At 43.7% G+C, this 25563-nt stretch overlaps 1 protein-coding gene across 2 annotated transcripts in view; it reads right to left on the bottom strand.

The window, feature by feature from the left end:
- Window positions 1–25563, bottom strand: part of MAP2K3 (mitogen-activated protein kinase kinase 3) — an 81331-nt gene that overhangs the window by 21681 nt on the left and 34087 nt on the right. For both annotated transcript variants that reach the window (XM_069084722.1, XM_069084723.1), the window contains exons 2-4: window positions 10106–10175; window positions 7612–7660; window positions 594–707 (exon numbers count right to left, since the gene is read on the bottom strand). In XM_069084722.1, coding sequence (XP_068940823.1) covers window positions 594–707; window positions 7612–7660; window positions 10106–10175 — 233 coding nt within the window. The remainder of the gene's footprint in view (window positions 1–593; window positions 708–7611; window positions 7661–10105; window positions 10176–25563) is intronic.

The following is a 25563-nucleotide window of genomic DNA, read 5'->3' as shown; positions in this document are numbered from 1 at the left end:
TTGATCTGTTTCTGTCTTGATAATTCTGCCTGTATGCTTTGAAGTTCAGGGTGCTGACCTTTTCCCCCTGAACAAGGTAAACGATATATGTCTGACTGATTAAAGTAAGCTTGTTAACCCATTTTGAGTTGCTTTCCTTTATCAAAGCAGATCCAAGAACCTGTGGTGGCAACAAACCCTGAGGACATGCTTGGGGTGCTTGCCGCTACAGAGCCCAATGCATATAGGCACTGTGATTAGCTGTGATCACAGGTGGGAAGGAATACAAGAAGCAGATGGCATCTCCTCTGAAAGCCATCAACAGCAGACAGTCTCACCTGGTCTATGGGAGTTTACAGCTATCTCACCAAAAGGCCAATCAATGAACAAAGGACTTTTTCAAGCCCTTTTCAGACCTGAGTCTTTTCAAGAGCAGAACCCCATTTTCCTACTATTTTCCAAGATGAAGATCCTTCTCTTTCGGAATACTCCACCCCTCTGGGTAAGGTTCATCTTAGAGCAGTAATAATTGGTGCCAGGTTAGGCAATAGGTCTTAATGCCTACACACCACCACCCACAATCATTCACCTCACCCTGGGGATCCATTTATTACCTTGACAGCCATGATGGTTCCACTCTGGGCATGTCGAACTTTCTCCACTACACCGTAGGCACCCCGACCCAGCTCTGAAATGGATACTAAATCATCAGCTGCCACTTCAAAGTTCTTGAGGAACAGAAAAGAGAAAGAGTCGATAAGGCCCTAGGAATACATGTGGGCATTCTCAGCTTCCTCTCCCCTCAAACACACAACACACATCAAGAGCCGCCATCAGGCATGGATATGATACAGGAGAACTTTAACAGCTTAACCTTCTACAGACATAGCCAGAGACCTCACATGACCTCAAGGAGCCGGCTGGACCATATCTCCTTCACAAGTGCTAAGACATTATCCTTGAGTCAATGGAAAAGTCCTCAAACCTCCTAGGAAATCAATGAGCTAGAAATGTAGCTGGTCTCATTAACTCCATCCTACCCATGGCACATGCCATTACACAACCTTCATCACACAGACAAATATACAGGAATTTTTAAGTGACAATGAGTCTGGCAATGAGTCAGACAATGAGTCTATAATAATGAAACATCATCACTGATTACTCCAAATTACTGATGTGTTAACCACCAACCATCTTGATTTAACACGTGCCAAGGATGGTGTGTGTGTGTGTCTTTTTGTCCCCAGCACTTAACACAGTGTCTAACACAAAGTAGGTGAGGTTTTCTAAAAATTTGTTCAGTATTTAATTTTTCCCAGTGGATTTTTAGAAATTTATTTAGTATTTAATTTTTCCCAGTTACATGAAAATCGGTGTTTAATAAATGCTTATTGAATGAATAAAAAAACCTGATGTATTAAAAGCAGGAAGAGCCTGGTTGGTTAGAAGATAAACCACAAAGGAGAAGAAAGCCAGGGAGGATTATCAGGACCTGGTACAAGCCTGCTAACAATTCTCCTACTGTAAATGGAATTGTCAGGGATAGGTGAGATCAGTGAGGGTGAGGGGGCAGAGCAGGCCCTGCTGGCGGAAGAGGAGTCACCCTCCCTCCATTCTCTAGGCCAGCAATTCTTAAACTGTCACAGTTTAAGAAGCACTGAAGTGTAGGGGGGAATCTAAGGTGGCACACTGAATAGAGCACTGGCCCTGGAGTCAGGAGGACCTGAGTTCAAATCCGACCTCAGACACTTGACGCACCTACTAGCTGTGTGACCTTGAGCAAGTCACTTAACCCCAATTGCCTTGCCTTACCCCTTCCCAAAAAAAGGGGCAGAGAATGGAAAAAGTTTAAGAAGCCCTGCTCTAGATCTCATGGTCCCATTCATTCCATTGCCGCCAGAAACTCAGGGGGAAGCCTGGGTATTAGCATCTACCAGCTAGGACCTAGGCTCGACTTCTGCCAGGGTGAGAGTGTGAGTAGGAGAAGCTGAGCAACAATCGATCCTGCCCCTGATATTTCCTCCTCCCCTCTTAAAGCACAAAACAGTCAATTCGAAGTTTCAACAGAGTTTAGTCTGTAAAGGACCAGGAAGCTAGCATGTCAACAGCAAAACTATCACCAGACCAAAAAGGCTTCTTCCTTTTGCTCTTAGGAACAGTCACATTCCCCTAAAAACCCATTAATGCTAGGCCATTTGGATGGGTTTTCATAATCAAATGACCCTACATGCCCAAAGGCCCTTGGGGCGCCAGGCCAGAATACTTGACCATCCCAAGCACGGAGACATCTCCTTTGTCACAAAACAAGTGCCACCTCATGAAATTTCCTTCTCACATCCTGGAGGCTGCAAATGCTCAAGGACTGGAAGGACCCTCTGGGCCCTCTCATAGACTTTATCTATTAGGATCCCTAGGAAACCGGGTTCCATGGCAAGCCCATTAGGAGAACATCTCCCACAGGCCTGGAGGGTACCCACAAACACACATATACATAACATACACATTGTTTAAAGTATTGGGTGGGGGGTGGCTAGGTAGCACAGTGAATAGAGCACCAGCCCTGGAGTCAGGAGGACCTGAGTTCAAATCCAGCCTCAGACACTTGACACACTTACTAGCCGTGTGACTTTGGGCAAGTCACTTAACCCCAATTGCCCTCCAAAAAAAAAAGGGGGGGGGTCAATAAATAAATAAAGTATTGGGTGTAAGGGCAGCTAGGCCCTAGAGTCAGAAGGACCTGAGTTCAAACACTTACTAGCCATGTGACCCTAGGCAAGTCACTTAATCTCAACTGCCTCCAGAAAAATAAAATGTTGGGTGTGTACCTTGGAGGTTTTAAAAAAGGCTACAATTCTGTTCTAGTCAAATCCATCCTAAATCTGGTTTTATTTACTTCTCTTGGAGAGAACAAAAATGTCATTTATTTTCACAATAGGATGATACATAGGGACAGGGAATAGACATGATTTCATGGGTATAGGAAGCTCCAAGAGAGACATTTCTTCTACTAAAGCAGGTTGGCACCTTTTCTGAAACTTATAATCTTAGGCTATAGTCTTAGTCTACCTAGAAGTGAGAGTTTAAATGCCTTAGTCAGGGTCACACAACCAGGATGTGTCACAGGCCAGGTCACTATACACTGTGCCATGTTGTCTTTCACACACATTTGTCATTTCAAAGATTTATCCAAAAGAGACATCGAAATTTAACTCCATATTTTTACAAAAGAGGAAACTGAGGTCAAGAGAGCACTTGCCTAAGGCTGCACAGGTAGTAAGTAGCAGAACCAGAATTTGAATTCAGATCCTTTGACTCCAAACCCAGTGCCTCTTTTCCAGTGCTTAACTTTGGCCTCTTCCCCTCTACCAGACCAGACCAGGTAGAAAGAGTTAAGCCTTCTGAAAAGAAAGAGGCCAGTAGCTTTAATGCCCCTCCACTACTGAGGAAGAAGAATTAACAACAGTCTAATAAATATATAACCTGTCCCCCTTACTAAGATTTCTCTCTAAAGCTGATTTCCTAACAGACTATCAGAGCCATGATTAGAAATGACTTTATCCTTGGCAGGCGACATTTAACCTGGCATTCAAGGAACTGCTTGGTGGCTAATATGACTAGAATGGAGAATATCTCCCATTTTCTCTCTTTTCTGTCTGTCTCTGTCTCTCCCCGCTATCTCTCTCTCTTTTACATAAATAACTGTTTGCATGCTGTCTCACCCATTAGAATGTAAGCTTCTTGAGGTGATAGTCCAAGTTTTTGCCTTTCTATCCCCAGCACTTAGCATAGAGCCCCAGCACAAGGTAAGTACTTAATTACTGCTTGCAGACGTTAATGAAAGGTAATATCTTGAAGTAATAATAGAAAACAGCATCGAGGTAGCAAAGGGCACAGAGCCCTGGGCCTGGAGTCAGGAAGACTCATCTTCCTGAGTCCAAATCTGGCCTCAGAAACTGACTAGCTGTGGGACCCCTGCAAAGTCACTTAATTCTGCTTGCCTCTGTTTCCTCATCTGTAAAATGAGCTGGAGAAGGAAATGGTGCAAACCACTCCACTATCTTTGCCAAAAGAAAATCCCAAGGCGGGACAGAAGAATTGAATAACAACAGCAAACACTAGAGGAGTAGGTGGGAACCAGATTGTGTAAGGCTTTAGCCACCATGCTAAGAAGTCTGCGTTCTAAGCCTAGATTCAATAAAGAATGACCCAAGATTTCTGAGGAGCAGTGTCACGGACAGCTCTGATAAAGGAACGTAAGCTTGGCAGGTACTGGGCTGCAGCTATTTGGTACAAACACCCAATATGCTCATTACAAACAATTTTTTCTTTCTTTTCATTGGAGAAAACTGGAATAGAAAAGAAAGTGGACTGGTCTAATATGATCTAAATGAGTAGCACAGAAGTGCTGGATGAACTCAGGAGATTACACATACTTTTGACCAAAGCAATCAGGGCAGGCTTTGGCCCCCTAGTGGCAGCTGCTAAAGGCCGCACATGCACATACATGAACTCACCAGGCACAGGCACTTTATTTTGCACAGAGGAAATGGGCTTTTCCAGCAGGCTTTCTTTAGTAAACACAATTTAGTAACTCTACTTCTGCAAAGTGGTTACTGGAAGGTGGAAGGTGGATTCTCTCTCTCTCTCTCTCTCTCTGTCTCTCTATCTTTCTCTGTCTCTCTCTCTATCTTTCTCTGTCTCTGTTTCTCTCTCTGTGTCTCTCTGTCTCTCTGATGACCCATACTATGAGAGAATTTAGCTGGTGCACAGCAAGACCAGCCCACCCAGGAAACATCCTGGGTGACATCGGGGAGAGGAGGGCAGTGCTCACTGCCTCAGGAGTAAGCCCAGATCCCACTGGTTCAAGGTGTTCCGCTATCATGACTATAGGAAGCAGGCTAAGGAAAAGGGGGCTCTGGCTTCCCCTAGAATGTATGGCTTTGAAGGGTGGGGTTGTTCAATGCAGGAAAGAAAAACAAAACACTTTAAGAGACTTAAGAATTCTGATCAACACAAACGACCAGCCACAATTCCAGGAAGCCTCTTGAAAGAGAGGTGATAGACTCGGGGTTCAAAATGAGACGTATCTTTTGCACATGACTAATTTAGGATTCTGTTTTGCTTGACTATGCATACTTGTTACAAAGGTCTTGTTTTTCTCTCTTTTTTCTTTTCTAATGGGAGATAGGAAAGAGAGATTTTTTTTTTATTGAAAAAGTTAAATTTTTTAAAAGGGTGGTTTAGGATTTTTGTTGGGTTTTTTTTTCAGTTCTGACTAATGTTTTATTTTGGGAACATCCAGTAGCCCAGGCTTGCCAAACCTTAACAGTAAATCAGCAGTTCCCTCCCCAGAAGAGACATGGGCACTCTCCTCCTACAGAAGGCATACACTAACTCAGTTCTACCAGTGGGGCTCCCAGATCTCAAGCCTCAGCCTTTATTATCATCAACATTCTCTCGTGAAGCCAATGATTTGTAACTAGATTTGAGGGGGGTCCATGAACTTGGAGAGGGAAACATATTCCAACTTTGTTTCAAGAGAATGTTTGTTTTGTAACTTTATGTATCCTATTTTACACATTTAAAAGACTTATTCTGAGAAATGGGTCCAGGGGCTTCACCAGACTGCCAAAAGGGGTCAATGAAACAAAAAAGGGTTAAGAACCCCTTATTTAGTCACAAGTGAGGCCATAGGTGCACTGGTTTCAGGTGTAACCAACCCTGGACAGTTAGTTTTACAAAACCACTGGGGGGTTCAATCGGAATTTCTCATTCAAAATCTTGCCAGGCAGGCAAACGCAGGGACATGCTTTGGCACACAAGTTCTACTATAATCTCTGGCCCCCTGAATTCTCTCCCAAGTCTCAGATGCCCCACTGGGAGGCCCCTGAAGAGAGCAACCAAAATGGGCTGATCTTCAGCTAGTACAATGGACGGATTTCCAGGATGCCAGACCAGTGAAAAGAGGGGCTGGTACCTTTCCCCCAGTTCTGACCCTAGACCTCCCAAAAGAATCACACAGAAGGCATAAGCCATTGATTGTACCAGCAACAGTCAGCATTTCTGTAGTCATTTAAGGTTTACAAAGCACTTTACATTTTTATTTGAGCCCCAAAACCCTGTGAAATAGGTAGCAAAGGTTATTATCATCCTTATTTTACAAATGAGAAAAGTGAGCTTTGAAAGAGGCTAAGTGGCCTGGTCACAAGTGAGATTCTGACCCAGATCTTGCCTGACTCCCAAGTTCAGCGTTTTGGTTTTTTTCCCCTCAGGACATCATGCTGCCTCTCTAAGAAGTGACCCCACAGGCCACTGGCAAATGCCCAAATGCCATTTAAGACTTAAGATCTTGGGAACAGAATGTAAATATCTCAAAAACCTATTCCTCCACCCTCCAATAGAGCTATTTAAAGGTGCATCCATTCCAAAAGGTCTGTGTTTGTAACTGACGACCTGGGGGTAATTTATACAATCCACCCAAGCAAGGAAAGCCATGTTCTCTCCCCCTATCTCCCCCCATCACCAAGTCAGCAGAAGGTGGGAGAGTCCAAATTCTATCCAATTTAGCACCTGCCCCTGGGAAGGTAAGCAGTCAGATATAACTCTGATCCCAGGCATAAGAAGGTCTATATATAGTCTCCCAGTACACAGACTCACGCGGTCCCTAGAGGATGCTGAACAGGGAGAACAAAAACCAAAAGCTATTTCTAGCCAGTACATCGGGCCTCCTGGAGCTAGGCAGAAAGAAGCTGCCCAGAGACTCAGCCAAGGACTCATCAACCAACCCTCCCTGCTCTGCTTCTCCTCTAGACGAGTAACAAGGCAGACCCTTGAGGTCCTGGGGTTTGGAGTCATTTTTTTCAGAGGGAGCGGGGTGGGGAGGAGAATGGGAGAGTTACAATGATGGACTTATGTCTCGAAGAGCTAAGAGGGAGGTCCTTTCAGCCCCTAGCCACAAAGCTGGGTGGAGAGAACTGGAGAAGGTCCCTGACCTTTCGTTATACAGTACTCCGCAGAGCAGAAGCCCCAGACACTGCTTGGAAAAGCTTCCCCAGAAAACCTCAAACACCCTTTAGTATTTGCTTACAGGGTCTCTACACACGTCCTAGACGAAGTCCACCAGTCAAAGCTCTGGATAAATTGCTCATTCACTTTGAGACAGGGCCCTCGCCCTGCCACATGAATCACACCCAGGCAGAGAACACAAAAGCTCCTTCTCTTCTTCCCACCACACCAGGGGTCAGGCAACCAGGGCCCCAACACAACTGAGAGGGAGAGGGGGAAGGATGCTGATGCTGTACCCTGCCCTGACAAAGAACCAGCTCCTAGGAGGGTGAAGATGGTGGGATCCTTGCCAACAGACAGAGGGAAACTAGATGGGGCTGCCTTTGGTCTGATGGACATCTGTGGGTGCACACACAAAAAAACTCTCTTTGGGGAAGGGATTGTTCAAACACTCCAGTTCTCAAGTCCCAGGGGAGGACAAAGGAAAAAGTTATGCCAGAAATTTTTAAATGTCCATGGAGATCGTTGTTTGAAGGAGTATATTTTGTTTTGTTTCTTTAAAGCTTTTCCAAACAGACATCTTTACAGGTTAAGAGAGAGGAAATGTCAACTGGCGTCACAAACCTTGTCACCAATTGTAATGAAGGTCCTAGAGTCCAGGTTCCTGGGAGGCCTGGAAAGAAAAAAGAAAATCCCATGAGTCTTTTCATTGGGACTCCAAATGCTCAGCTGTGTCTGAGCACCACGATCAGAAGAGAACAAGGCAATAGAAGAGAATGAGCCCTGGGTGAAGATCTGGGTTCCCATCACAGCTCTAACTCTCAATGGCCATGTGGCCCTGTGTGACTCACTTAACATTTCTGACCTCAGTCTCCTCTTCTGGAAAATGGGGATACCTACCTACTTTGCAAGATCATTGTAAGCCTCAAATGAAATGATGTCTGTGAAAACACTTTATAATTACAGAACATCAGCTAGTAGTCACAATCACCAGAAGAACCTTCCCATTCACTCTGAAAGCTGACACCAATATTTTACTCACAAGGGAATGATCTCAGCCTAAATCACAAGTTCTACCCCACAGTAAGGTGTCAAGTGCAACGGACTCCTCACTGACTCAAAGAATTCAATGTCTTCCGCCCCTTTCTTCCCACACTGGCTTATTTCAGGGTAGATAAAATACAAACCCATCTATCTTTCTACATTCTGGTTCCAAACTCTCTTTCCAAACTGTTCACATATTACTCCTCCTCTCACACGTTTTGTGCACCTGCCAAACTGGCCGATTTGTTGTTCTCCATAAAGAACATTCCATCTGCCTCCACTAGGCCTTTCTGCCCCCCCATGCCTGGATTGCTTTCCCTCCTCAGGTTCAATCTCGTAGAATCCCTAGATTTCCTTTAAAGACAGCTCAAGTTGCCAATTTTTCCAAGAGTATTTAATGACCTCCCAACCACCCCCTCTCCCCAAATTACTTTGTATTAAGGTCTAGATTTTGCACATTTTTATTTATATACATAGTGTTTCCGCCCCTCCTCCAAGTAGAACATAAGCTCTTTGGGGGCAAAGATTGTTGACCTTTGTCTTTGCATCTCCAGCTTCTAGTACAGTGCCACTGAACACCTCTTGAATTAACTGAGAGCCAAGGTGAGAGAGAGCACTGGAACTGGGTACTTTACAAGGCATAAAGAGTATGGCAAAGCCCGACCAAATGACCCTGTTTTCTAACACCCACTCCCCCATGGCAACAGAGTATGCCCATCAGGGTGTCTGTGGGAGGAGATGTAATGTTAATGGCATTTAAGATCTTCTCTACCCATTAACAGGTCTCACATGGAGTCCATTAAGGGAAGCTTGCCTAGGGAAGGCTTGCTGGTAGGAAGGCTTTCACACCTTTTGCTAATTTCTAATTAGGCACTGAGTCATGGGGCTGTGATGCCTTCTGGCTCTGAGAAGTGTATATATACTCTGAGTTGGTATTTTGCTTTGGGGGATCAATTATGAGAAGCATCTTGTGATTTCCTGCTTGAGAGTCTAAGTGAGTCTTATGTTCAGAGCTCCCTGACTGCTCAGATATAAAAGCTCTCTCAATCCAGGGATATATGTTGATTCAGGCAGTCAGAGCCCTGTCTGTTGGTCTTTATTTCTCTGATTGTATTTTCTCTAAAGTTCAGGGTGATTTCCCCCTGAACTAGTGAATGTGATTAAAAAGATTGTTGATCCCTTAAACAGCCAGCTTTCCTAGAAAAGCAGATCTAAGAATCTGTACTAGCAGCCATCCTAGGTATACCAGTGTGGTTGCCGCTACAGGAGGTCAAACTTGCTTTACAAGCTTGAATTAAAGGGTCTGCTTCTGATTTCACTAAGCCACCTTTAAATTTTGTCAGGAAGAGTGAACCTACTGCCTATCAGGTTTCATACTCCCAAAAAAAAGCAAAGTGGCCATTCATCATCACTCAGTTTAGCCAATCCCACGCCCCATAGCCCTCCAAAAAAAGTCCCTGACCAATCACTGCACTGGATGAGACAAGCTTCAGGATCTCCAGTTACCCCACAAAAAGGCACACTTTCGGAGAACTGTAGTGGCCTAAAAAACATTTTGGCAGAGCAAAAGATATCAAGTTGAAAAAGTTTCAGAGACAAGTCCCTCTCAGAAGGTCACAAAACCTCATTCCAAAGGACAGGGCCAGGCCTATCTTCAGGCCTCTTCCATTCTTCTTCCCATCCATGTAAAGGGATATAAAAAAATGGCTCTTTGGGCCACAGGTAGCACCCTATTTTTTTAATTTAGTATTTTATTTTTCCCCAGTTACATGTCAAAGCAATTTTTAACATTTGTTTTTATAACTTTAACCTACTTACTATTTTCTGATGGGATTTATCCAAGACTAGCTTTTTCACACTGTAGATTGTTTGTAGCTATCTCACATGCTTCAACCAGATTGGAAGCTTCCTGAGGGAAAGAGCCAAGCAAGCTTTGCATCTCCTCCCACCAAGTACAGTGCCACGCAAGCAGTGGGACCTGACGTGTGTGGAACTGTAAGAGCCCTCCCCACTCAAGCTGCCACTTATGAAAGCCTGAGACCGAGTATGTAGGAAAAGACAGCAACAAACTTACGTTGGGTTGGAGACAGGTGGCTTGTTGGAGACACATGATATTTTTAAATCTTTCCTGTTCTTGATTTTTCCTGGAAAACATAAAAAACGGCATCCCTTGAAGTTCATAGAGATCTGAAGGTTTTAAGCTGGGGTGTGTATTTCAATGTAATTGGCTTCTTTTCTAATCCTACATATCTTATTACCCTGAGAAAGGATTCATAGATTTCCCCAGATTGCAAAAGGTATTCAGGACACATACAAAAAAAAGATTAAGAGCCCCTGAATAGGGCGGCTAGGTGGCACAGTGAATAGAGCACCAGCCCTGGAGTCAGGAGGACCTGAGTTCAAATCCAGCCTCAGACACTTAACACAAAAAAACTAGCCATGTGAACTTGGGCAAGTCACTTAACCCCAACTGCCTTACCTTCCCCCCTCAAAAAAACAAAAAAAAAAATCCCTGAATAGACATATGTAATAATGATAGCTGGCATTTATATAGCACTTTTGAGGTTTGTAAAGCACTTTATATGTCTTATTTCACTTAAGCCTCATGACCCTACCAGGCAGGGATAAAGGACGTATCCTCATTTTACAGATGAGGCTTAGAATTATGAAGTGACTTGCTCCACAGTCACAGAGCGAACAGATGTCAGAGGCAAAAATTTGAATCTAGGTCTCCCTAAGTCTAGCATTCCCTAATTTATAAACCTGTCAGTATAAGACAACTTTTTAAGTTTCTGCTGTCAAATTCTGGTAGCACCCCAAACTCTGAACTTCCATTAATTACATTCCACAAGACTTCAGATCTTCTTCCCCTCCTCCTGCCTCTCCTTCCCTTCCCCTTCCTTCCCCACCTCTACCCCTGCCCCCAGCAGGGCCCATCTGCCGGTAACAATTGGGAAACTGAAGCATGAAGGTGAAATGACTCTCAAGGTCAGTCTCAGAAGTTGGTGTGACCTCCTGAGTCTTTGTCCCCTGCTCAAACTACCAGCCCATGCCTCAAGCATGAAGTAACTGCAGACCCACAGTCCCTGTCAATCAACTTCTCCACCTGGTCTGGCATTCTGGTAGCCAAGCAGCTGTCAACCTCCATCCACCTAGTTTGCCACTGAGACCCAGGACATGATCAGACAGGCACAATAAGAGAGGATCTGGCAGTCTGACTGATAAGAAAGGGGAACTACAACATTACAATCTTGTGAGATGATGCCATCTCTTTCAAAAGGCAAGAGACTAAGGAGATGCCATTTCCTTTTCAGTTACCAAAGGTCAGAGTAGGCTTCTACGAAGAGTCTACATTAGCTTGGAATCACCCCAGGTGACATTTACCAGTAATAGAGTCTGGCTGCCTTAAAGTTAGAGGATCAGAGGTCTAGTCCTGGAAGAATCCTCAGGGCTGCTACAGCTAATTCAGAAACTGAGGCCGAGAGGGGTTAAGTGACGTACCCAAAGTTACCACAAAAGTTTCTTTTACTGAGATTTAAACCCAGGTCCTCCAGTTCTTTCTATTATACTGCCTCCATCCATGATTCCTTTAACCCAGACTTGGTTGCCTCTTTTGGGGGATCATCAGTCCAGCATTTCTAAGCATTAACCACAATCAACTAAGTCCCTCCCTCAGAGTGAAACTTTTAGACCATCTTTGTTCAAAAACAACTCCACCTAACATCATGGAAGTTGAGTTCTCTCTTCCAAGGCAAGCACTGGCTTGCATTATTATTAACCCACCTTCCCATCCTACCATCCATCCCTACCTTTCCAACAACGTGGTCACCAACAAGAAGACTATTCTCTCCCAAGCCAGAGACCTCCTCTTGGAAATGAATTATGGGAAGAGAAGGCGTCCTCTGAATTCCTGGAACTTGCTACCGAACAAAAGCTTCAAGTTTTGAGAGATAAAACTGATGAAAAATCCCAGGTTTGCTAGACAAGCAATAATGGAACTGAAAATTAAAACACTGAACTAAGACAAGAATTTACCATTTCTGCTCCCAGTTGAGTAACATGGTGAGTTGACCAGTTGAGTGACTTGGTAACAGACAAATATCCCTACGCTTGTTTTCCCCATGTGTGAAAAAAAGGGTCCCCATTTACCCAACAATGACCTCATTGAGGTGAGATGGGGGAGAGGAAAGAGAGAATGAGTCAAAGAATGAATGACTCAGGGTTTGTGATTCAGGCCCTCAGAAGAAAGGTACTAAAAAGTACACTTTTTTCAGGAAAAAAAGTGGAAATAGCCAGAGTTTCAGTAGCCCATCCACCATACAGACAGACCACATCCTCCTAAGACAGATCTAGACACAATCACTTCTCTCCAGCACCAGAATAAAAGGGGGTCACTGATGCTGGGGAAAAGAAAAAGGCCGTTGTTGCAGTAAAAGAAAGGACATGACCTTTTAGTATGGAGACCTAGGTCTTAAACATAGCTTATTATATGGTAGAAAAAAAGGCTGATCTCCCATTCTCCATTGGGAACAGCCATGAGTGGAGCCATTCTGGGGTCACCAAACAAAGCTTTCCGCTCTCTTCTCTAATGAAGTCCTAAATACAGCCACACTGAATTAGCCTTCTGCACTCTGCAGTCTCTATTAGAAATGTGAATGCCACAAGATATACCATGTTTCCCTGATAATAAGACACTGTCTTATTAAATTTTTTGGAAAGAAAAACACCAGAGGGCTTATTTTCAGGGGAGGGCTTATGTTGTCCTGCCTCAGCTCTCCTCCGTGGCACTGCTCTCAATGGCGCCAGCAAGCAAATCACTGGGGAAAAACAGGATGACACGCTCACTGCTGCAGCTCTGATTGGATGCAGCTCGGAGCACTGCGTGCGTTTCAGGGGAGGGGGGGGGCGGTGCATACAGAGGGTACCATAATGTAGCGTGTAGAGCAGGGGATCACCTTCACTAGAGTAGCGATCTCAAAAGGGCTTATTTTCGGGGGAGGGCTTATCTTTAGAGGAATCTTACACAGTAAGGGGAGGGCTTATTTTCGGGATAGGTCTTATTATCGGGGAAACATGGGTAAGCAGGATATAAGGAGTAATTCAGAGGGAAAAGGAGGGAGGCAAGGCCAGGGTAGAAAGATAACACTCTAAGAAAAGATAGCTCCAATAACCAGGCTGTTGGACTGACTCCTAACAACAATTCATTTTGACTCTAAAGCATTTATTAGGTGTCTGCTGTATGCCTGGCACCAAGCTATGTGCTAGCCATGCAAAGACAAAAATAAAAACAGTTTCTGCACCCAAGAAGCTTAAAAATGAGTCCCTCTGCCAGGCTTCTGTGGCTACAAGAAACCTACAGATTCTAATATGGAGAGAAAAAATGGCTCAGTGTAAACCCCTCAGGCTCTAGCACCCCAAATTACAGATTTTCATTTGCCTATAGATGATTATCTTAAAACCCATTTCTTCCATGAAACTTTGAGATGAAGCAATTTGCCCCAAGGCTACACAGATGGTGCTAATAGCAGGATTTGAACCCTGTGTACTGTCCACTGTACCAGTGTGTAGGGATCAGTTTCATTTCCCCAACTACAATCAGTTTACTGAGGGTCAGGATTCATGGTATAATTCATTCTCTCAAGGTGCTACAGGCAATAAAATTAATTCTGAAGGGCTCCCCAGGCAGAGGTCTCATTCAAGCACACTCACTGCTCCTGTAGACCCAGTTCTAATCATCAAACATTCCCTTGATGTACGTGCTAAGGTGTAGAGGTGCTCAAAATCCTGGGATCTCCCCGACCCAAGGCTGACAATCAGATCCGGGCAGGGAATCTTGCCAGAGGCTTGGAGCAATGTGTCCCTCACTGGTAGGTCTGCTACCTGTCTCTCTCAGCCCAGGACACTAGAGGTCGCCATGGCCTTGGAATTGTCAATGGGCCCCTGCATTCCCCAGGCAGTTGGGGACAGGAGAGCCAGGGCTCTGTCAGAATAACCCACAGACTACAGGCTCATCTTCCACAGCTCCTTCAGGCAAAGTGCACACCAAAAAAGGGTCTAGCCAGGGCATCAATATTGGAATCACGACTGTCAAGGTAAACTCTCCTAAGGAATAGACGATTACAGAGAGAAGGTATCAGCAGTCTAATTCAGTTCCACAAATATTTATTAAGCAACTATTACATTCAAATGAGTATTGACCCAGAGAACACTGGAAAGCCCAATGGCATTAGAGTCAATGGTTTCCTATCACTTCCAGGTCCAAACATAAAATCCTTTGGCTTTTGTTGTTCGGTCGTTTCAGTCGTGTCCAACTCTTCATATTTGGGGTTTTCTTGGCAAAGACAGTGGAGTGGCTTATTTCCTATTCTAGCTCCTTTTACAGGTAAGGAAACTGAGGTAAATAGGGTGAAGTGACTTGCCCAGGGTCACACAGCTAGCAAGTATCTGAGGCTGGATTCAAACTCAGGAAGGGTCTTCCTGACTCCACACTTGGCACTCTATCCACTGAGCCACCTAGCTGCCCTTTTAAAGCCCTTCATAACTTAGCCCCTTCCTACCTTTCCAGTCTTGTTACACCTTAATCCTCTACACTGTTCAATCTCCTGGTTCTCCAATCCAACACCCCATCTCCCTCCTAACTCCAGACATTTCATTGGCTTTTCATCCCCATTCCTGGCATCCTCTGCCTTGGCATCTCCACCTCTTGGCTTCCCTCAAATCCCAGCCAAACTCCCACCGTTTCCAGGTCTCAATCTTACTGCCTTCCCTCTAGGACCACCCCCAACTTATCACCTACACAGCTTGTTTTTATATAGTCGCTTACATGTTGTTTCCTCCATTAGACTGTGAGCCCCGTAACAATAGCAACTGGTTTTTGCCTTTCTATGGATCCCTGAAGATTACAGTAGGTGCTATATAAATGCTTGCTGACTGACTGGGTTCAAATGTGAACTCTGCTATTTACAGCCTATCTGATCTCGTCCAAGTTACTCAACCTCGTGCCAAGAGAGGTTCCTTATCTATAAAATAAGGGGGTTGGACCAGATGGCCTCTGAGGCCCTCGCCAGCTGTACATCTATGACCCCATGACAATGGGGAGGCCCGTGGCAGGTGTGTCCATCTTGTAACACATTATAAACAAGGAACTAAAACTGGCATAAGGTCGTCAAAAAAAAGCCCGAATGAAAAAGATGAGCTGGTTATGGAAAAAGGAAGGTTGACCATCCTCTCCAGGTCAAGAGAAATCAAGTCAGGCCCCCAATAGCCTTTCATGGGGAACCTAAGGAAGGACATGGACAAGAGACAGGTAAAATGGGCAGTCATGTATTGGTTGTGAGGTCAACAGAATAGCCCCATCAATGAGATCACAGAGAATAATAATAGTGGCTAAAAATGTAAATAGTCTTGGGGCGGCTAGGTGGCACAGTGAATAGAGCACCAGCCCTGGAGGCAGGAGGACCTGAGTTCAGATCCAGCCTCAGACACTTGACACAAAAACTAGCCGTGTGACCTTGGGCAAGTCACTTAACCCCAAATGCCCTCCAAAAGGCAAAAAAAAAATTTGTAAATAGTGCTTATTAATATGTGCCAGGCACCGAGCTAAGCCCTTTATATCTATTATCTCATTTGGTCCTCCTGGGAGGTAGGTGCTACTATTATCCCCATTTTACATGTGTGGAAACTGAGGCAAATGGAGGTTAAATAGCTTGCTCAGAATCACACAACTACTAAGGGGCTGAGATCAAATTTGAACTCAGATCTTCCTGATTCCAGGTTCAGTGTTCTCTCTTCTGTGCCCCTTAGCTGCCCTTACACCACCTAGCTGCCCACAATTCCATCTGAGTATCTATGTATGTGCAGGACACTGATGTAGGCAAGAAAAGCATAAAAACATGACCCACGAGAAGCAGTAGGGCACAATGAAGAACAAGCTTCAGATGGTGAGAAGCCCTGGGTTTGAATCCCAGCTCTCCCACTCTCTAGCAGTGTGACTGTGAGCAAGTCACTTAACTTCTTAGCCTGTTTCCTAAACTATAAAATGGGGACAATATCGCTCATGCTACTTATTTTATCTTGCAGAGCCGCTTCAAAGGAAGCATTTTACACTATTTATAATGCCTTAAGAACACAGGACGTTACACACACACGGAAAACATGAGAGAAGAGATGAGGAAAGTTGGGGAATTGCTAAATGGATCCACAAGCCAAGACAAACAAACTCACTGATATTATGCATAATTTAAGTGTGCTATATTACACAGTATTATTACACCCTCCTTAGATGCATACTGTAATACTGACAGCAAGAGCTCAGGCTCAGAAAGGTGAAGCAAGGTCAAATGCACAAGCCTTCCTGAGAAACCAGGATACTAACAGGATGGGTCACAGGTGAGAAGACAGGTCACATGTGGGAGGTGACACTTTCCACTGAAAACTTTAAGGATCCACTGGAGAGCAATTAAACTCCATAGCAATGACACTCTAGCAGAGAATTGATTCACCACTATGTGAGACTGAGCTCTACTGTTTCTTGTTCAGTCATTTCAGTCTTGTCTGACTCTTGGTGACCCCATTTGGGGTTTTCTTGGAAAAGACAATGGAGTGGTTTGCCACTTCCTTCTCCAGCTCATTTTGCAGATGAGGAAACTGAGGCACACAGGGTTAAATTACTTGCCCAACATCACACAACTAGTGTCTGAGGCCAGATTTGAACCTCTGATAAGTTTTCCTGATTCCAAACCTAATGCTACCTAGCTGCCCCTGGACTCTACTATAACTGATGGCCACCCCAGGGGATACAGTGTCATCTAGTTCAACCCATACCCTCAAAAGTATCCCCCCTACAGCACTTGAGCACCCCTAGGCTTTGTCCTGGGCTATCCTCTCTCTGGAATCTCATCAGCTTCCATGGGTCCAGTGCTCATTTCTATGCAGATGACCCCCAGATCTCTCTATCCAGCTCTGATGTAGAAACAGGAAAAAAAGAAATCACAGTTCCTGCTCTCAAGGACTCACAAGATCTATATGGAGCAAGATATATACAGGATAAATTGAGGGAAGGTATCTTAGGTTGAAAAGTACTAGGAAACATTTCTTGGAAAAGGGAGGATCTTTGCTGATATTTGAAGAAAATAAGGGAAGCCAGGAGGCAGAGAAGAGGAGAGGGCATTCTAGGCATAGGGAAATAGCCAGAGAACACATGTAGAGTCAAGAGATAGTGACATGTTTAAGGAACAGCAAGGAAGCCAGGGTCACTGGATCCCATAGTAAGCAGAAAAGAGTAAGGTCTAAAAAGACTGAGAAGGCAGGAGGGGCCAGGTCCCAGGGCTTTATAAACCAGATGACTTCACACTGGATCTCAGAGGTGATAAGGAGCCAACTAGCAGATATTTCCAACTGGATGTCCCATAGATATCTCATTGTCTTTCCCCCCAAAGTCACTTCTCTTCCAAATCTCTCTTATTTCTGTCAAAGGCATCAGTTTTTTCACTCACTTTTGCAACCTTGGAGTTATCTTCAAATTTTTACTTTCAGCGTGGTGAAGTGAGTACCTTTAGAGGTCTACCTCAGAAGTTTATTACCTAGGTAATCATAGGCAAGTCCCTATAGGCCTGTTTTTTCATCTGTAAAATGAAGAGGATGGACTAGAAGTCCTTTGAGATCCTTTCCAGCTTGGAATCTCTGATCCTATGATTCTTACCTCCCATGTACAACCAATTGTGAAGTTTTTTTCTTTTTTTCTGTTTTTTTTTTTTGAGGGGGAAAGGCAGGGCAATTGGGGGTAAGTGACTTGCCCAAGGTCACATGGCTAATAAGTGTCAAGTGTCTGAAGCCACATTTGAACTCAGGTCCTCCTGACTCTAGGGCCAGTGCTCTATAATTGTGAGGTTTTGTTCTTTCTCCCTCCACAGCTCGTCCCATCCTCTTTGTGCATACCACAACTACCCAGCACAGGCCCTCATCAAACATGGTTGGAACTCTTACCTCCCCCCCACCCCCACCCCAGGCAATCAGGGTGGAGTGACATGCCCAGGATCACACAGCTAATAAGTGTCTGAGGTCAAATTTGAACTCAGGTCCTCCTGACTCCAGGCCTGGTGCTCTCCACTCTGTCAATGAAAGTATAGCTCTATTATAGAACATACAAGTGATAACATAACATAAATATGCAATGCTACACAATAAATATTCAGTAGTAACACTGTAGAACAGATTATATGACAAGCTTAAGAAATACAAAGTGATAATGGGGAAGGAAGGGTGCGTGCGATCACAGAAGGCTTCTTGGAGGAGGTGGCACATAAGCTGGACCCTCAAGGGTAGCTAGAAGTGGTTACAGTTCAGAAATCTCTACACCTGGACTTCTTCCCCTCTTTTAACTGAGCCCACTCCTCTTTTAAAAGGGCAGGGGGAATGGGACAGCTGTGTGGCACAGTAAATATAGAACACGGCCCTGGAGTTCAAATCCAGCTTTAGACACGTACTACCCTGTTTCCCCAATTATAAGACCTATCCTGAAAATAAGCCCTCCCCTTACTGCGTAAGATTCCTCTAAAATAAGCCCTCCCCCGAAAATAAGCCCTATTGAGATTGCTACTGTAGTGAAGGTGATCCCCTGCGCTACACGCTACATTAGCACCGCCCCCCATGAAACGCACGCCGCGCTCCAAGCTGCATCCAATCAGAGCTGCAGCAGTGAACGCATCATCCTGTTCTTCCCCAGTGATTTGCTTGCTGTCGCCATTGAGAGCAGTTCCGCGGAGAGCTGTTTATTAAAATTGCTGTCAATGTTCATTAAAATAAGCCCTCCCCTGAAAATAAGCCCTCTGGTGTTTTTCTGTCCAAAAAATTTTATAAGACAGTGTCTTATTATCGGGGAAACACGGTAGTTGTGTGACCCCGGGCAAGTCACTTAACCCCAACTGCCTCAAAATTAAAAAAATTTAAATGGGGAAGTGAAGTGAACCCAGGCAGACCCTACAAGTATAAGGAAATGGCATAAGCAAAGGCAAGGGGCCAGAAAAGCATTCACACAATCAAAAGATCACAGATCTAGATCAGAAAGATATCTAAAAAGGACACCTAGTGAATCCTGGGAACATTTTATAGCTGAGGTAAATATGGTTCAGAATGGTTACATGTATGACCAAGGCCACAGCAATGTAAGTATCAATGGCAGGATTTGAACCCAGGTTCTCTGTCTCCAAGTCTGACGCTCTTTCCCTGGTACCATGTTAGAAGCTGACCTACATTCAATGCCTAACAACAGGACAGAATTCTTCCTTTCCACCTGTGACTTGAAAGGGAGAAGAAACAGAGGAGTATCTTAAGATGAGAAATGCGGGTTAGCCTCCCTACACCACCTGCTGAGATAACCTGCTGCCCTGACATGGCCAGTTTGGACCAAGCACAAGAAAATGAAGAAGTGTATTTCTATAAGCCAGAACAACTCTGGCTGAATACAGTATCCCCTGCCCTTGTGGGATCACAGAATTAGACCTTGCGCTCTGTCCTCAGAAGCAATGCAGAGTCAAGGACCCTTGCTAAGCACCCAGCCCCCTTCAGTGCTGTGACCCCTTTCCTCTCCTTAACATTATTCTCTATTTTCTGCCTTTTCCTCCTCAGCCCAGGATACAAAGAAAGAAGCTATTCACCAATGCTGTTTTTACTCAGCTGCAAGAGGGAGAGGTCTAAATCTAGAGGAAATCTTAACTATGCCAACACATCTGCAGATATAAGGCATGGGTCCCAAACTGGAAGGGGGTGGGGGTGGAGTAGTGACGATCTGGGTCTGTTCCTTACTTCCTGCCTAGCTCAGAAAGGATACGCATCCTTTCTTCTGCAGGAAGCCAAGAAGTTCTCCCAATGAGCATAACTGATCCCTCTGTAATAGTGAGCTGGGGAAGCCATATAATAGGGAGAAAAGTACAGTGGGGTCTGGAGCCAGAGGTCCAAGCTCCTACTTGGTCACCGCTTTGTGACCCTCGGTGGCTTCCATCTCTCTGGGACTCAACTTTCCTCCTCTATAAAATGGGCCTGTAACAATTCCTGCTATACCTATGCTAGGGTAGACTTGAAAATGCACATTTTGAAGCGTAAAGAACAAATGTGCTGATATTTAAGGTTTTACAAAGCAGTCACCATACCTCTGTCTCCTTAGACTCTCACAATAACCCTGTGAAGGTACTTACTAACGGTTATCCTTGGTTCCATTTTACAGATGGAGAAATGAGCTCAGAATGGTAAAGTGACAGGCTCTTCAACCATTCCATAGCTAATAAGCATCAGGATCCAGACAGGAATGCAAGCTTCTCCTGCAGCGGAATATAAAGCTCCCAGACAGCAAGGATTGTTTTGTGTTTGTCTCCGGGTCCCTAAGGCCTATCCCAGAGCCTTACACAGAAAAAGGCTTTAAAGTAAAGGTCTGCTAAGCTGAACTTCATTAACTGCAGGTTCAGTCTCCCCCTTATACTGACCGCAATGCCCCAAATATCTCTGTCACTCTAAGTACAACTGGCTAGCTAGCTCCCATTTCAAGAATAACCCACCAAATCAGGCCTCTTGGGCTACCATCTCCTGAGAAGTGCCTGAGAAGCCATCTGAGTGGGAAGTAGCCAAGGCCCAGCTGTTCCAGGGCCACTCTTGCCAACAGGCCAAGATTCCCCTGCTAGAAGCCACTAACCTCCAGGTCCCACTAACCAAGAAGCTATAAATAGGACCAGAAGAATGTCACTCAGCTGACCTGGGGTGGAGATCAATTCAGCTTACAAATTCCCAAACTAACTTGTATTGCTTTTCAAAATTCTTTCTTTTACAAAATTCAAGACATAAGCAGCCTGGCTTATATAGCAGTGGTAAAAGGATACCTGGTCCAGCAGAGCCAGAGGGCACTCTCCTCAGCCTTGGGCCACCTCCCAACCCTCCTCTTCACTCTATTCATTTATTAAGCAAGAATTTATTGAACACCCATGTGCCTAGTACTAGGTACAAAGACAAAAAACAACAGTCTGCCCTCAAGGAACTTACGTTCTTCAGAGGGAGCAGAGCAGAGAAACAGTATCTACACAGATAAGTGAACAGAAAAGATTTACAAAAGAAATAAAAGGTAATTTTGAGAGGAGGGAAGTAACAAGTGAAGATACCAGGAAGTTTCCTGTGGGGGTAGTAATGGAGCTAAGTCTTAAAGGAGACTAACTAGGCATTTCACTAAGGAACTTGCAATTAGGAAGGCTTGGATTCAAATCCTGCCTCAGCCTCCTTACCTGAGAGAGATGTGGCCCTGGACAAGTCACATAACCTCTCTCTTAACTTGAAGGTGGGAATGACCTTCCAGCTCCAAGCTGATGGTTCAATGATCCTAAGAAGGGACCACATCCTAGCCTTTACAAAGGTACAGGGATGCAATGTGGTATACACCAAGGACACAGTTTGGTTAGAACATAGAGTATGTGAGAAAATTAGTAAAATGCACTAGGCCCAAAAGAGGTGGGCTTTAAATACCCAAAGAGGGGGAAAAAAGAGGAATGTGTACTTTATCCCAGAGGCAAGAGGGAACCACTAGACTCTGCTAAGTTGAGGGACAAGTTTCTGGGCTGTTGAAAGGTAACTTCTCTCTTATTAAAAGTTATCTCAACTTTGGGATGGCTAGGTGGCGCAGTGAGTAAAGCGCAGGCCCCCAAGTCAGGAGGACCCAAGTTCAGTTCCTGCCTCAGATACTTAACACACACAAAAAACTAGCCGTGTAACCTCGGGCACGTTACTTAACCCCAATTGCCCTCCAAAAGGCAAAAAAAAAAAAAAGTTATCTCAACTGCAAAAGACTCACAATAGAAAATGCTATCCTCATCCAGAGAAAGAAATCTGGAGTGTGAATGCAGATGGAAGCATGTGATTTGCTCTCCTTTTCTTTGGTTGTTTTGTTTTGTTTCTTCTTTCTCTTGGTTCCTCCCATTAATTCTAATTCTTTACATCATGACTAATGTGAAAATGTTTAATATGAATGTACAAGTAGAGCCTATATCAGATTGTATGCCATCTTGGCAAGGGGGGAGGCAAGGAAGGGGGAGAAAATTTAAAACTCAAAGTCTTATGGAAGTGAATATTGAAAACTAAAACGAAATAAATTTTTTTAATTTAAAAAATTTTAATTTTTAGTTTTTTAAAAATTGTTTTTTAAAAAGTTAAGTCATCAAACAACCCTGAAAACATACCAGAATATAGATGGGGACAATGGAAGCACTGTGAGTAACGACTTTCCCAAATCTAACCACACCTTAAATTGTCGGATGACCATCACTCTGTCTCAGAGGCAGTGTTTGGTGTAACCATATAGCCAAAAGGGCAGCCATGTAGAGTACGCATAAACACAAAGGGTAACTTCTTTAAGAGGCCACTTCCAAGACTTACGTGAACTGAGCAGAACCAGGAGATCATTGGACACAGTAACAGCAACATTGTACAATGATCAACTATCATAGACTTAGCTCTTTTCAACAATACAATGCTCCAAGACAATTCCATGGAATGCTATCTACATCCAGAGAAAGAACTATGGAGTCTGAATGCAGATAGATCAAAGCATACGATTTTCACTTGGTTTTTTGTGGCTTTTCTCTTTTGTTCTGTTTCTTCTTTCACATCATGACTAATGTGAAATATGTTTACATGACTGCACATGTCTAACCTATATCAGATTGCTTGCCATCTTGGGGAGGAGGGATGGAAGGGAGAGAGGAAGAAAAAGTCTGAAACTCAAACTCTTATAAAAAATGAATGTTGAAAACTATCTTTACATGTAATTAGAAAAAGTAAAATGCTATTAACAAAAAAATTTCATCCTAGTATAAATATCTTAAAAGATGAATTCTAGAAAATCATGTTTATAATTAAAATACTAACCAATAAATATTATTTATGGAGTTTACGGTCCTGGTGCCAATAAAAAAAAAAGACTATTTCCAAACTAAATTTTTTTTAAAAAGCAATTCATCACCACCAAAAAAAAAAAAAAAACCTAGTGTAAATAAAGCATAACCTAAAACCATTTTTTAAAAAGAAAGAGACCATTACATTTCCAGTGTAATAGTCATCTTCAGTCAATAGCTAAGCAGTTTTAAAATCATGCTAGTCCATTATAGGTTTATTGACCCTACCCAACTCTGATCTCTTTCCCTTCTTTAGTACTTTGTAACTGCACTGGGAACACTTGCATTAAGTTAAAAATTGCTAGTATGTTGCCTTAAAAGTAATACACTATTTTATGCATATATTTCAGCTTGCTAACTAGACTATAAACTCTTCAAGGGCAAGGCCAGTATTCTACTTCTTTGGATAGCACCCAACCACACCTCACACAGGTCTCTGCACAGCAAAGCATCACCATCCATGAACAGAAGACATTAATACAGACTTGTGAATTTGCAAAGTACTTTACATACATATTTTCGTTTGATACTGCCATATTATTCCCCCCATTTTAGGGATTAAGAAAATGAAGTCAATAAAGGTTGATTTGCCCAGTGTCACACTGCTAGTGAGATCCTAGTTCTTCCTTACTCCAAGTCCGGCACATTATCCATGAAACACCACTGGGTGGCAGGGATCCTATTTTAAAATTGTTGTTCAATTGTCTCAGTCGTGTGACCTGATCTGAGATTTTCTTGGCAAAGATATGAGAGCCATTTCCTTCTCCTGCTCATTTTACAGATGCAGAAACTGAGGCAAACAGGGTGAAGTGACTTGCCCAGGGTCACATAGCTAGTAAGTGTCTGAGGTTAAATGTGAACTCAGGAAGATGAGTCGTCCTGACTCCAAGCCCAGTGCCACCTAGCTGCCCTACAATTTTAAATTTTTAATCCCCATAATTTGCCAAGATCTAAAGTGGTGTCTTTCTAAACATGCCAAAGGGATCTAACACCTTACTTCACTCAATGGAGTTAAAATCCTGACAGCGGGGTCCCCTGTCTAAATTTCTAAATTAAGTTGGAGGACTCCATAGTTATAATGGCAAGCTACCCACCCACCTAGCCCCACCCTGAAGTGATAAAGGGGGAAATAGCCTGAAAACAGCTGTCTCTAAGTAGAGGCCACTTAATGAAGTTCGATGCAGTGAGGCAATTTGAAGTCAGAAGTCCTGGTTCTGAATCCCAGCTGCCTGTTTGACCTTGAGGAAATCATGGGGTCTCTCTGGGCTTCAGTTTCCCCTTCTGTAAAATGAGAAGATCGGAATTGTTCCCTTCTCATTCTAATGTATGATTCTAATTCTCATTCTAATGTATGATTAATGTACATTCTAATGTATTCTAATATATGTCTATGTCTAAGACAACTCACAAATCAGAAAGATGATTTTTTTTTAAATCTCTCTCCCCAGTTCTATGGCAAAATGGAATGACCAAGTCACCACCCCTACTTAGTAAATTACATTAGCTCCCCATTACCTTTAGATCAAATATAAAACTTTTGGGGGTTTTTGCCTTTAAAGCTCTTCACAATTTGGGCCCCATCCTACCTTTCCAGTCCTTTCGAACACTACTGCCTTTCCCTCATTCTGATTTCTTTTTTTTTTTTTTGGAGGGGGGAGGACAGGGAAATTGGGGTTTGACTTACCCAAGGTCATGCGGCTAGTAAGTGTTAAGTGTCTGAGGCCGGATTTGAACTCAGGTACTCCTGACTCCAGGGCCGGTGCTCAATTCACTGCATAGTCTGCTTCCCCTCACTCTGACAAGACTACCAACTGTTCCTCACACATCACGATAAATCTCCCCTCTTTTCTCTGTCTCATGATTACAATGGTCTGAACATCCTTTCATGTCCTCCCTCCACCAACTCCCAGTGCCTTCCCTTCAAAGGCTACCATGTATCTCTCTCTGCTTTGTTATAAACTTGTATAGCATGTTGTCTCTGTTGTAATATAAACTTCTTGAGGACAGAGAATATGATTTTGCTTTTGTCTTTTTATACCCAGTGCACAAGGACAAACATTAAGCATCTAATAAGTGCTAATTAACTGATTGGATCCTAGGAGGCTATGGCCCTAAAGAGGCAGCTATTCATTCAACAAGTATTGAGAATCCATCCTTTGCTGGGCAAGATACAAAATGTAGTTTAAATATGCTATGATCCCTCCTGGTCTCATGGAGCTCAGAGTATGGGAGAGGGGATCAAAGACAGATAACAAGAATACCCAATAATATTCAAATGTGCAAAACATGGTTACACGGCTTGAAAGGATGTGTCACACTGGGAGTGATGCCACAGTTTCCCACAGTCACTGTTCTTTCCACTACATCATCCCACCCATTAACCACAGAGCTTATCTCTACATCTCAGGAGGATAGGGGCCCTAAAGGGTATGAACAAAAGAAGAAGTGCAAACGATCAGAAACCATATGAAACCCTGCTCCCAATCACTAATAAGAGAAAAATACAAATCAAAGCAGTCCTAAGTCCTCCCATCCAGCCAGTATGACAAAAGATGGCAACAGTCAACGTCGGAGGGATTGTGTAAGAAGACAGTCGCACTGGTGTATT

The sequence above is a fragment of the Petaurus breviceps genome, unplaced genomic scaffold (assembly GCF_028583685.1).
Source record: "Petaurus breviceps papuanus isolate PSGF00001 unplaced genomic scaffold, PetGlider_PUasm1.0 175, whole genome shotgun sequence".
Classification (NCBI taxonomy): Eukaryota; Metazoa; Chordata; class Mammalia; order Diprotodontia; family Petauridae; genus Petaurus; species Petaurus breviceps.
This window is presented reverse-complemented; position numbering and strand designations above follow the sequence as displayed.